Source organism: Mesoplodon densirostris, chromosome 7, assembly GCF_025265405.1.
Source record: "Mesoplodon densirostris isolate mMesDen1 chromosome 7, mMesDen1 primary haplotype, whole genome shotgun sequence".
In the NCBI taxonomy this organism is placed as follows: domain Eukaryota; kingdom Metazoa; phylum Chordata; class Mammalia; order Artiodactyla; family Ziphiidae; genus Mesoplodon; species Mesoplodon densirostris.
The window spans coordinates 55,395,899-55,408,739 of record NC_082667.1 but is presented as its reverse complement, the minus strand read 5'-3'; the positions used below and the strand labels follow the sequence as shown (position 1 = coordinate 55,408,739).

General features: G+C 37.2%; 1 protein-coding gene across 3 annotated transcripts in view; it reads right to left on the bottom strand.

The window, feature by feature from the left end:
• Nucleotides 1-12,841, bottom strand: part of INTS4 (integrator complex subunit 4) — a 123,757-nt gene that overhangs the window by 19,004 nt on the left and 91,912 nt on the right. For all 3 annotated transcript variants that reach the window (XM_060105020.1, XM_060105023.1, XM_060105021.1), the window contains 3 exons: nucleotides 12,563-12,656; nucleotides 9,632-9,712; nucleotides 7,664-7,794 (listed from right to left, as the gene is read on the bottom strand). In XM_060105020.1, coding sequence (XP_059961003.1) covers nucleotides 7,664-7,794; nucleotides 9,632-9,712; nucleotides 12,563-12,656 — 306 coding nt within the window. The remainder of the gene's footprint in view (nucleotides 1-7,663; nucleotides 7,795-9,631; nucleotides 9,713-12,562; nucleotides 12,657-12,841) is intronic.

Here is a 12,841-nt window from a genome sequence, read left to right as displayed (position 1 = left end):
GGAAATTGACAGTCACACTCATAGTAGGGGACTTTAACACCCCACTTTCACCAATGGACAGATCATCCAAAATGAAAATAAGGAAACACAAGCTTTAAATGATACATTAAAAAAGATGGACTTAATTGATATTTATAGGACATTCCATCCAAAAAGAACAGAATACACATTTTTCTCAAGTGCTCATGGAACATTCTCCAGGATAGATCATCTCTTGGGTCACAAATCAAGCCTTGGTAAATTTAAGAAAATTGAAATTGTATCAAGTATCTTTTCCGACCACAATGCTATGAGACTAGACATCAATTACAGGAAAAGATCTGTAAAAAATACAAATACATGGAGGCTAAACAATACACTACTCAATAACGAAGTGATCACTGAAGAAATCAAAGAGGAAATTAAAATATACCTAGAAACAAATGACAATGGAGACACGATGACCCAAAACCTATGGGACGTAGCAAAAGCAGTTCTAAGGGGGATGTTTATAGCAATACAATCCCACCTTAAGAAACAGGAAACATCTCGAGTAAACAACCTGACCCTGCACCTAAAGCAATTAGAGAAAGAAGAACAAAAAAACCCCAAAGTTAGCAGAAGGAAAGAAATCATAAAGATCAGATCAGAAATAAATGAAAAAGAAATGAAGGAAACGATAGCAAAGATCAACCAAACTAAAAGCTGGTTCTTTGAGAAGATAAACAAAATTGATAAACCATTAGCCAGACTCATCAAGAAAAAAAGGGAGAAGACTCAAATCAATAGAATTAGAAATGAAAAAGGAGAAGTAACAACTGACACTGCAGAAATACAAAAGATCATGACACATTACTACAAGCAACTCTATGCCAATAAAATGGACAACCTGGAAGAAATGGACAAATTCTTAGAAATGCACAACCTGCCAAGACTGAATCAGGAAGAAATAGAAAATATGAATAGACCAATCACAAGCACTGAAATTGAAACTGTGATTAAAAATCTTCCAACAAACAAAAGCCCAGAGCCAGATGGCTTCACAGGCGAATTCTATCAAACATTTAGAGAAGAGCTAACACCTATCCTTCTCAAACTCTTCCAAAATATAGCAGAGGGAGGAACACTCCCAAACTCATTCTAAGAGGCCACCATCACCTTGATACCAAAACCAGACAAGGATGTCACAAAGAAAGAAAACTACAGGCCAATATCACTGATGAACATAGATGCAAAAATCCTCAACAAAATACTAGCAAACAGAATCCAACAGCACATTAAAAGGATCATACACCATGATCAAGTGGGGTTTATTCCAGGAATGCAAGGATTCTTCAATATACGCAAATCAATCAACGTGATACACCATATAAACAAATTGAAGAAGAAAAACCATATGATCATCTCAATAAATGCAGAGAAAGCTTTCGACAAAATTCAACACCCATTTATGATACAAACCCTGCAGAAAGTAGGCATAGAGGGAACTTTCCTCAACATAATAAAGGCCATATATGACAAACCCACAGCCAGCATCGTCCTCAATGGTGAAAAACTGAAACCATTTCCACTAAGATCAGGAACAAGACAAGGCTGCCCACTCTCACCACTCTTATTCAACTTAGTTTTGGAAGTTTTAGCCACAGCAATCAGAGAAGAAAAGGAAATAAAAGGAATCCAAATTGGAAAAGAAGAAGTAAAGCTGTCACTGTTTGCAGATGACATGATACTATACATAGAGAATCCTAAAGATGCTACCAGAAAACTACTAGAGCTAACCAATGAATTTGGTAAAGTAGCAGGATACAAAATTAATGCACAGAAATCTCTGGCATTCCTGTACACTAATGATGAAAAATCTGAAAGTGAAATCAAGAAAACACTCCCATTTACCATTGCAACAAAAAGAATAAAATATCTAGGAATAAACCTACCTAAGGAGACAAAAGACCTGTATGCAGAAAATTATAAGACACTGATGAAAGAAATTAAAGATGATACAAATAGATGGAGAGATATACCATGCTCCTGGATTGGAAGAATCAATATCGTGAAAATGACTCTACTACCCAAAGCAATCTACAGATTCAATGCAATCCCTATCAAACTACCACTGGCATTTTTCACAGAACTAGAACAAAAAATTTCAAAATTTGTTTGGAAAAACAAAAGACCCCGAATAGCCAAAGCAATCTTGAGAATGAAAAATGGAGCTGGAGGAATCAGGCTCCCTGACTTCAGACTATACTACAAAGCTTCAGTAATCAAGACAGTGTGGTACTGGCACAAAAACAGAAATATAGATCAATGAAACAGGATAGAAAGCCCAGAGATAAACCCACGCACATATGGTCACCTTATCTTTGATAAAGGAGGCAGGAATGTACAGTGGAGAAAGGACAGCCTCTTCAATAAGTGGTGCTGGGAAAACTGGACAGGGACATGTAGAAGTATGAGATTAGATCACTCCCTAACACCATACACAAAAATAAGCTCAAGGGCCTCCCTGGTGGCGCAGTGGTTAAGAGTCCGCCTGCCGATGCAGGGGATACGGGTTCGTGCCCCGGTCTGGGAGGATCCCATATGCCGCGGAGCGGCTGGGCCCGTGAGCCATGGCCGCTGGGCCTGCGTGTCCGGAGCCTGTGCTCCGCAACGGGAGAGGCCACAACAGTGAGAGGCCCGCATACCGCAAAAAGAAAAAAAAAAAAAAAAAGCTCAAAATGGATTAAAGACCTAAATGTAAGGCCAGAAACTATCAAACTCTTAGAGGAAAACATAGGCAGAACACTCTATGACATAAATCACAGCAAGATCCTTTTGGACCCACCTCCTAGAGAAATGGAAATCAAAACAAAAATAAACAAATGGGACCTAATGAAACTTCAAAGCTTTTGCACAGCAAAGGAAACCATAAACAAGACCAAAAGACAACCCTCAGAATGGGAGAAAATATTTGCAAATGAAGCAACTGACAAAGGATTAATCTCCAAAATTTATAAACAGCTCATGCAGCTCAATAGCAAAAAAACAAACCACCCAATCCAAAAATGGGCAGAAGAGTTAAATAGGCATTTCTCCAAAGAAGATATACAGACTGCCAACAAACACATGAAAGAATGCTCAACATCATTAATCATTAGAGAAATGCAAATCAAAACTACAATGAGATATCATCTCACACCAGTCAGAATGGCCATCATCAAGAAATCTAGAAACAATAAATGCTGGAGAGGCTGTGGAGAAAAGGGAACACTCTTGCACTGCTGGTGGGAATTTGAATTGGTACAGCCACTATGGAGAACAGTATGGAGGTTCCTTAAAAAACTACAAATAGAACTACCCTATGACCCAGCAATCCCACTACTAGGCATATACCCTGAGAAAACCATAATTCAAAAAGAGACATGTACCAAAATGTTCATTGCAGCTCTATTCACAATAGCCCGGAGATGGAAACAACCTAAGTGTCCACCATCGGATGAATGGATAAAGAAGATGTGGCACATATATACAATGGAATATTACTCAGCCATAAAAAGAAACGAAAGTGAGCTATTTGTAATGAGGTGGATAGACCTAGAGTCTGTCATACAGAGTGAAGTAAGTCAGAAAGAGAAAGACAAATACCGTATGCTAACACATATATATGGAATTTAAGAAGAAAAATGTCATGAAGAACTTAGGGGTAAAACAGGAATAGAGACACAGACCTACTGGGGGTGGGCTTGGGGATATGGGGGAGGTGGGCTGTGACGGGGCGGGGGAGAGGCATGGACGTGTATACACTGCCGGGAGTGGGGTGGATGGATGGTGGGGGGTGACCGCGTGGCGCGGGGGGATCGGCTAGGTGCTTTGTGGCCGCCTGGAGTGGTTGGATGGGGAGGGTGGGAAGGAGGGAGATGCAGGAGGGAGGGGATGTGGGAACAGATGTATATGTATGACTGACTGACTTTGTTGTAAAGCAGAGACTAATAAATAAATAAATAAATAAATAAATAAAAGGAAATGAGCCAATGCAATTAAATAAAGCCCAGTGTTCGGTACATAGTAAGTGCTTAATAAACATTGCTACCATCGTCAGTGTCAGCATCTTCGTCAATATGTTAAGTGTAAAGGGCAGCTTTTGAAACGATGTTTACAGCATAACTCAGTTTTTGAAGTAGAAAAAAATAACATTATCTGTCATAAATGTAGAAGAAGTCTTAAAGGATATACATCAAAATGATTTACTTTCATTTTCTCTGCAGGGTTGATTTAAGGAAAGATTTCTTTTTCTTCTTTTACTTTTATGTATGGCCAATAATGTAATAAGAAAAGTTAAATGGGTCCAATGAATCATCAACATCCATCCCTATAAATAAATGAACATTTATCTATGCAAAAAAAAAAAAAAGATTTAAGAGGAGATTTGAAAGGATATCGCATTGATAAAGTGAGAAAAACTGCTACAAAAAAGGTACACAGAAGAAAGCACACTTGGAAATAATAATAATGAAATCAACAATTGAAGAACACTAGAATGAAAAATGATGAAAACTGAAATGGTAAATTAAAAGAGTACGTTGAGGAATTTACTCAGAATATAAAGTAGAAAAAGAAACTGAAATTATGAGAGAAAAGATAAGATATAGGGAAAATAGATCCAGAAGATACAGTATCTAGTATGGCAGACTGGAGTGGATAGAAGAAGTAGTAATTAAAGAAATAATAGAGGGAAAAAACCCCTGAGATAAAACAGAGCTGAGACTTCAAAGTCCCATTAAAGGTCAGTAAGAATAATGAAAGGAAACACATAACTAGACATATCCTGATGAAATTTCTGAATTCTAAAAAGAAAAAGAGAAGTTTACAGCTTTGAGCCATGAAAAATAAGCTAACTACAAAGGAAAGAGAACCAGACAGACATCAGACATCCCAACTGTAACATTAAATACTAAAAGGCAACATAGCAATATTAACAGTTCTGAAAGAATTCCAATTATGTATGAGAGCAAAAGAAAGGCAGTTTTAGATATACGAAGTCTCAATACTACTTATATACTTACTCTGAAAAACAATACTAGCGAATGTGTTCCAGTCAGATAAATAGTGAATTAGAACAAGGAATTTTAAAAGGCAATTGTGATACAAAAAGAACAGTGGTGGGTAAGCTGGAGCTAAATTATTTTGATAATGTACTTATAAAGAGTAATGCATATTTTAAGAAAGAATTCTTAAAATAAGAGATACGTTAAAAACCATAATCCAATATATTGTACAGCACAGGGAATTATAGCCATTATCTTATAATAACTTTTAATGGAGTATAATCTGTAAAAATACTGAATCACTATGCTGTACACCTGAAACTAATATTGTATACCAACTATACTTCTATTTAAGAAAAGAACAATCTGAAACTAAATTCTAAATTATTTAACAGCATGAAACAATCAAATAAAAATACACTAAAACTTTCATTTTGATTAGATGTGGTCTTGATAGAGATGATCATAAATTCTATTTTTTAATGCTGAAAAATATAAGGTCAATCTGTTTATTAAAAATATAAGGGTAGGGATTCCCTGGTGGCGCAGTGGTTAAGAATCCGCCAGCCAGTGCAGGGGACATGGGTTCGAGCCCTGGTCCAGGAAGGTCCCACATGTCATGGAGCAACTACACCCGTGTGCCACAACTACTGAGCCTGTGCTCTAGAGCCCGTGCTCTGCAACAAAGAGAAGCCACTGCAATGAGAAGCCCACGCACCGCAATGAAGAGTAGCCCCCACTCGCTGCAAAAAGAAAGCCCGTGCACAGCAACAAGGACCCAACACAGCCAAAAATAAAAAAAAAAAAATTTAATATATATATATATATATATGAGTAAAAATACTATTTATACAACTAAAATGAGCTAACATTTGTCAAGTGTTTACTCTTAATGTGTCAGGCAGTATTTTAAGGGCTTTACATATAATAATTCAATAATCCTTACAAAACCCTATGACAGAGAGGCAAGTACTATTATTATCCCAGTTTAACTTATGGGAAACAAACTGAGACAGAAGTTCTTAAGTAACTTGTCCAAGGTCACTAAGTTTGCAAATGGTGGAGTCAAGATCTGAATCAAAGCAATGAGGCACCCCAGCCCTCTTAATCATTATGTTCTACTGCCTCTCACTTGGATAGGTTAAAATTAGGGTACAGAACTTTCAAACCCCTGGAAGAAGAAAGAAACAAAAAGAAACAAAACAATCAAAAATTTCCAGCAAAAATCAAGGAAAAAGAAAAAGAAGCAGGAATGCATACAAATGGAAAATATCAAATAATATAGCATGAGTAAACACCAAATATATTGGAATCTTTATATAATGACATGGAAATATGAAATATTATATTGTTGGATGAAATAAAAATATGGCAGAACAGCCAAGTATATTATGATTCGATTTACGCTAATACACACATTTATAATCTACACTTTTAGCCATTTGTTTTACAAGGGGTAGATTACCAGAGAACAGAATGTTCACTCAATCTGCAATATTTAAATTTTTACAACAATCATATATAAACTGAAAAAGATATTTATTTTCTTTAAATAAAAATGTGTAGATGCCATCAAAAGCACCTATCTTTTCTCAGCTGTGACTGGCACATAGCAGGAATTAAACATTTGTTAAATGAATGTATGGCTATCTCTAAGATTAAATCACTACCTGAGTTTATCAGGTCGCTATCAAGATAAGCAAAGAAATAAAATAATACAATGTTCCTTTTAATGTATTTTTCAGTGCTTACTTAAACACTCATTTATTTCTCTACACTATTTTTAGGTTGGCACAACTGGTGGGCTGAGCATCAAATGTGCCTCCTGTCTGATAACGTGTTTCCTAAGTATATATTATATTAAATCCGTGGTGCCATTATTCTTAAGATGCACTTTTTTTTTTAAGATGCACTTTTATTTTATGAAACACCAGAAACAAAAACACTTTCAATGAAACTATGGCACACCATCAAAATATCTGATTTCAGAGAAGTAAAATTTTTAAATGTGCATTTTAGAATCAATGAAATATAGCAATTCTCATTATCAGAAAGTCTAACAGCTACAATTATAATGAGCTCTTACTATGTACTAAGTACCATGCTAAGTGCTTTTACATGTATTATCCCATTCATTTTTCACGGAAACCCCATGAGATAGATGCTGTCATGGTTCTCATTTTACAGACAGGAAAACAAGGCACAGAGAGGCTAAAAAAAACCTGTCTGTAATCAAACAACAAGTAAGCAGAGAGGTCAGGATTTGAACAAAGTAGTCTCACAGCACCACACATTCTCATAATTTGTCTTTACTGCCTAAGGTAGAGCACTAGTCCCATCAGAAGAGAAAAAACGTGGCTCTGGCACTATATTCTTAAAGAAATCTATCAAGGACCATACAGAATGCCTTGTTGCCAGATGAAGCCCTATGTTGTGCTGTAGGCAATGGAGAGCCACCAAAGGGTTTTTCCAGGGATCTAATCTGATCCAAGAATGTAACTTGGAATATCTGAAAAAATGAAGAGCTTGTATATCCCTTAGGTAGTCTTTCCTAAATATTATTCCACTCATCATTAACCTTGGTGAGATCTCTGAATGCAGTTGTAAGTGTCTTTAAAAGGACTCAGCCACCCTTTTTCACCAACCACACATCTTACCCTCGAGCAGTCCGTGCTGTTACTATAAGTTGCAAGGCTTTGGCCTGCAGCCTCATGTGATGGATAATCACCACCTGCTTGTTCTCCACGCCACTATACATGAACTCCATTTTGTAGGTTTCTTCCATGATCTATAAGGAAAAGGTAAGTAATAAGCAGCAAAAATATCATTATAGTCTTACTTAAGAGCAAAGAGCAGCACAGGATTCTAAGTGAAACCAGATCTGAACAGAGTGCTTTCTTTAATGCCTATGCTTTAATTCAGAACTGAAATTTTTAAGTGCCTATGTTGAGAGAAATTAGTGTAATTTGAGAGAAATTAATATACATGTTGAGAGAATAAATTATTTTGTCAATTAAAAAAACAAACTTTCATCTGGTAATATCATCTTAGTTGATGATATAAAGATATGAAAGTTTAAACACTGATAAAACTGTAAAGCACTGCTTGTAACTAAAGCAAATTCACTGTGATGTGGTGGCAAATGAATACGTATGGAAACGTAATCCTCAGGAGAAGTCCTCAAGAACTTAGTATTAGGAACCACTGACCACCTGTTAGCCATCCAGACTGTTCTATGGGCCTGGTCTGTCAGAGGGATTTTAGGGAGGGAATCAGTGCAGAAAACAATGTCAGTGACCTCAGCTCAAGCCCAGGGCATCTTAAGCTCTCGCTCTATTCTATCCAAGTCAGCGACTGCCCCCCGAATGATGCTTCTCTTTCCCTTCCCTTTCTTCAATGGGAGGCAAGCAATGATAGCAGGCAATGATGCTTGCCTCCCATTGAAGGCTTTGGAGTCAGAGCCCTGTCAGTTGTCTTCTACAACTGACAGTAAGATAAGTTTCCTAATTACATGGTGCCTCAGTTTCCCTATCTGTAAATGCAGAAGAAACAGCACCAACATCATAAAATTTAAAGGATTAAATGGGGTATGGTAGGTGCTTAGCACAGTAACTGTCACATAGCAATGGTAATTCCTTTCTCTTTCTTCCAGACTACTGCTCCCTGTCCTATCCCTCCCAACATGGCCCATTGGTGGTCTGTTGTCATTAAGTTCTACTCCTTACAACAAGCCACATGGCAGGTCTGAGAGGGAGTCTAGATTAGATGAGAGATGAAGCAGAGTAGTGGAAAGAAAACAGACTCTGGGTATCAGAGTACCTGAGCTCAAGTACCTGACCTACTACCTATAGCTCTATGAATATAACCTTGCTGAGCATTGTTTCATCTGTAAAATGGACTTAATACTTATTCCAACCTAATGGGATTATTATGAGGGCTAATTAAAATAGACTTGAAATCATTTAGTGAACTGTAATGTAACAATCATAGTCACCATCATTATCTTCCTACTGGGTTGTAATTAGTCATATACAGACTTACTATTGGGAAGACATGACCCAGAAAAGTTCACCAAATCCCAATACCCAAGAATGAAGGGAAACTGCTCAAAACTAGAAAGAAATAAACTTAAGGCAAGTAAAATTAAATGCTACTTAATGAACTGAGGAGGAAAAAAAAAGACCTTTAAATATTCAAGAGATGGTTAAAGAAAAGAGAGAGAAAGAGAGATGGTACAGGCTAAAGATATAAACCACCTCAAAATGAGTTCAGCTACATTTTCAGATCAAAGATTCATGATAGTATTTATTGGATTTTAGTATATCTGAAATACAAACTAATAATATTTTAGAACACAAAAGAAATCTTAGAAATCAGGGAGGTTAAGTAACCTGCTCAACACCACCCAACAAATTAGAGGCAGACATGGGAACAGAACCCAAGTCCCCTGACTCTAAAGCCAGTGCTGTGTCCCCTAATTATACTGTTTCTCATATCACTAACTTCTGACACAGGCTGAAAATGGGGAGGCCACAGCAGAGCCTTGTGAAGGCCTCTGACTCTAACTTAGACAATGCAATTTCTGGACAGAGATCCACCTGAGGAGAAGGTCTCAATAAGCTTACCTGTTTTGCTGCTGCTGAGGCCAAATCACTCTGCTTCAAATACAAAGGGGCAGCCACATTCCACAGCTTTTCCTGTAAGGCCTAACAAATCAGGAGAGGACAGAACACAGAGGTCAAGAAGGCTGCCATATAATTTGAGACTTAAGTGTCTGTCTTGCTTTGAAAATTTACCATGATCAAGAATTCCTCTCATTCTTATTCTTTTAGGCCAATAAGCCTTACCTATTATGGACAGAGAGGAGACCAATGATTTGGGCCAAATGAACTCCTCCCCATTCAATTCTTGGCCCAAAGACCCTATGTTCCAGACCAGAGCTTGCAAGCAGAGTGCAGGAGCCATGAAGGCCTCACCAAGAATGTCCAGGCAAGCCAGGCTTCTGAGGCTCTGGGACCTCCTTGATCCCAGAGTCACTGGACTAACCAGACTGCCTAGACCCTTCTTCCCTGACTTAGTTCCTTTTTCTTTGCTCCATGCTCACTATCCTTTGAACAGCCCCATCATCTTACCAACATACTCAAACAAGAAATCAAGCTTTCCTAGATTCCTCCCTCTCTCAGTCTCTGCACATTTAAAACTATCACTTAGAGCCATGGATTTTACCTTCCATCTCCCTCCTCGCCTATCCATCCATACAGCCATCTCATCTAAACCTCTGCTATAGTCTCTTATTTTCACAGCCCTTCTTAATTACAGACATAATGACATTCCAGAAAACCTAGACTAACACTATACAACAGAAATATAACACAAGCCGTGTATGTAATTTTACACTTTATAGTAGCCACATCTTTAAAAGTAAAAAGAAACAGGTGAAATTAATTTTAATATAGTTTACTTAACCCAGTATAAATAAGATATTATTTCACTATGCAATCAATATTTTTTAAATTATTAATGATAGTTTACATTTTTTTCATACTAAGTCTAAGAAATCCAGTGTGTATTTTACACTTACAGTACATCTCAATATGAACATTTATTTATTTATTTTTATAAATTTATTTATTATTTATTTATTTATCTTTGGCTGCATTGGGTCTTTGTTGATGGGCGCGGGCTTTCTCTAGTTGCAGCGAGCGGGGCTACTCTTCCTTGCGGTGCATGGGCTTCTCACTGTGGTGGCTTCTCTTGTTGCAAAGCACGGGCTCTAGGCACGTGGGACTCAGTAGTTGTGCCATTTGGGCTCAGTAGTTGTGGCTCGTGGGCTCTAGAGCACAGGCTCAGTAGTTGTGGTGCACGGGCTTAGTTGCTCCGCAGCACGTGGGATCTTCCCAGACCAGGGATCGAACCCGTGTCCCCTGCATTGGCAGGCGGATTCTTAGCCACTGCACCACCAGGGAAGTCCTCAACATGAACATTTAAAGTGCTCAATGGTCACACATACCTAGTGACTACTGTATTTGACAGTGGCAGGTCTAGACTATAGATATAGAAATTGTTTAATAACCTAAATCATACTACCATTAAGAGTTATTGTTTTTGAATGTTTGCTTCCAATCATTTCCTATATGCATGTTTTTTTATATAGTTGTAGTCAGAAAGCAGAAGTAATTTTGTATGCTTCTTTGGGTACATAACATTATGTCATATTTGGTCATGTTCTTATATAATTCTTCATAAAGATCATTACTGCTACAGAATATACTGTTGAGTAGATGTGCCACGATTTATTTAGCTCCTCCCCTATTATCAAACACTTGCCTACCTTGGGTTCTAAGTCTGGGTCCCTTACCTACACTTCTCCTACATGACACTGAATAAAAGACATAGTTCTGTGTTATTTTTAGGAGTAATCTCTTCTCTTTTCCTACTAAAGAAAAGTGGATTCTTTTCAAAGGCCTTCTTGTATTCCTATCTAGAAGACAACAAGCCAAGGAAGAAGGAAGAAGACCAACACTGACATGGCACTCTCTATGTACCAGACACTAGACGAAGGGTTTTCACATGCACTGCTTGCTACCAATCCTTACCTGGGTAGAGTTATTATTAGCCTTGTTTCATAGAAGCTTGGAAAAGCCAAATAACTGAGCAAAGGGACATGAAGGAACTTTTGGGGGTAATAGAAATCTTCTATATCTTAACTGTGGTGGTGGTTACACAGGCATATATATTTGACAGAATCTATCTAGCCAAATAAGGACTGTTTAAATCCCAACCTACTTCAGTGTACACACTCATCTTCACATGCATACACACACCTATACAACCCTAAGCTCACATATCTTACAGTGGCAAATAATTTCTGACGCCTCCATTTATTCTGACTTTGGTCAAATATCATTAATAACTTTGAAGACTAACCACATTTAGAACTAAAGCCAAGTTAAGTCTTATCAAGTTAGAAGGGCTCTTCTAAATTCTAAGCCTAAATTTATAGCAGAACTCTGCTGCAGAAGCTGACAGCTATTGAGCTAGTTTAACTGGTCTTCAACTCAGTGAACTGAAACAGTTTTGGGTACCAATTTTGTGTGTGTGTATATATGTACTCTAACAACCTAGTATGAAATGACAGCAAGTCATCAGCTCTTAAGAGCAATGAAATCAACCTCTGACTAATTTGACTTTGACCAAATGAAATTAGCATTTAGAAATATATAAATATATAAAGTACAAATGTTTATATAAGATCTTTGCTAATCAAATTATTAAAAAACAATTAAAATCCTTGGGATTCTAATGCAAATGGTTATCCAACCTGCTCTAATTATATGATAAAGGAATTCTCCCAAATTAAAAAATTCAAATTCCTATATGAGTTAACAATTCTTTAATTAGAGGCAAATATAATTATATTGCAGAGTACATAATTTCCCCATTGCTAAGCGGTTGCATAAAACCAGTTATTTTTCTACTTAGGCCTCAAACACTGCTGGGTCCATTAAACTGCATTCTTAGCAACACACCCATGAACAAAATGGATTCAAACCAACCTTGATAAGAAGAAGCTGACACCTAAGATAGGCAGCAGAGAAGTCAGCTACTCCTGCCAATTCAGACTGAAGTACTCCAAGTCTTTGCAGATCCCTGTAGTAAATAAAAACCCAAGCCAAACATAGAATAAGGACAATAACACCAATTAAAGATCATGTCAAAAGCTTTTTACCATTTTATACCTAGTAAATTGGTAAAAAATTTTTAAATGACAGCACTCAATGCTGAAGTGGTTATAATGAAACTGGTTCACTTACACTTTGATAGCAGTTTAAGCT